Source organism: Trichechus manatus, unplaced genomic scaffold, assembly GCF_000243295.1.
Source record: "Trichechus manatus latirostris isolate Lorelei unplaced genomic scaffold, TriManLat1.0 scaffold00027, whole genome shotgun sequence".
Lineage (NCBI taxonomy): Eukaryota > Metazoa > Chordata > Mammalia > Sirenia > Trichechidae > Trichechus > Trichechus manatus.
The window spans coordinates 15062563-15063688 of record NW_004443963.1 but is presented as its reverse complement, the minus strand read 5'-3'; the positions used below and the strand labels follow the sequence as shown (position 1 = coordinate 15063688).

Sequence of the window (1126 nt, the reverse complement as noted above, 5' to 3'; positions counted from 1 at the left end):
CTGAGTATGTCAGGTACTTCCAGCCCCAGCCCCACACCATGCAGGATCCACCCAGGGTGGCAGGCTGGGCCAAGCCTCAGAACACTGCAACTGGGCAGTGACTTAGGGTGGCAGGGGACCAGCAGAGGAAACCCCCCACCATCCCCAGCACCACTGACAACCTCATCACTCACTTTCCACACATGCCCTGGTGATGACACCCTCGGAAGAATCTCCCTCCCCGCATTTCTTCCCCGGAGGCTGTACATTTCTCTGCAGCGTGATGGGGGTGCGGCAGGAAGGAACCTGAGGGTTGATATGCCTGAAAAGTGAGGCAGCAGGTTGGGTAATAACTGTGGCTAACATTTCTTGAGTGCACACTCTGCACCAGGCCTTCTTCTAAGACAGTGTCACCTTTTTACGGATGAGGAAACTGAGGCACAGAGACAGTAACTAACCTGCCCCAGGAAGTCGGGATTTGAACCCTAGCAATCTGTCTCCACATTTTGCTGTCAACGCTGGTACCCTAATTCTGAGGCTCCCTACAGCTTTCTGGATGAATTCCTGCCCTTCTCAGCCTCAGTTTCCCCATCCAAAATAATCACAATCATAGTAATCCCTGTGTTGTTGTGAGGTGCCGTTGAGTCAGTTCCGACTCACAGTGACCCTCTGTACAGCAGAACAAAACACTGCCTGGTCCCGCATCATCCTCACAATCTTTGTTATGCTTGAGCCCATTGTTGCAGCCACTGTGTCAGTTAATCTAGTTGAGGGTCTTTCTCTTTTTCGCTGACCCTCCACTTTACCAAGCATGATGTCCTTCTCCATGGTCCCTTCTGATAACAAGTCCAAAGTATGTGAGACAAAGTCTCGCCATCCTTGTTTCTAAGGAGTATTCTGGCTGTACTTTTTCCAAGACAGATTTGTTCATTCTTCCGGCAGTCCATGGGATATTCTATATTCTTCACCAACACCATAATTCAAAGGCATCAATCCTTCATCGGTTTTCCTTATTCATTGTCCAGCTTTCACATGCATATGAGGCGATTGAAAACACCATGGCTTGGGTCAGGGCCACCTTAGTCCTTAAAGCGACATCTTTCCTTTTCAACACTTTAAAGAGGTCTTTTGCAGCACATTTTCCCAA

At 49.1% G+C, this 1126-nt stretch overlaps 1 protein-coding gene across 1 annotated transcript in view; it reads right to left on the bottom strand.

The window, feature by feature from the left end:
• NCF4 (neutrophil cytosolic factor 4) overlaps positions 1–1126 on the bottom strand; it is a 17163-nt gene that overhangs the window by 12447 nt on the left and 3590 nt on the right. The window contains exon 2 of the mRNA XM_012554801.2: positions 187–301. Within this exon, the coding sequence (XP_012410255.1) occupies positions 187–301 (115 nt within the window). The remainder of the gene's footprint in view (positions 1–186; positions 302–1126) is intronic.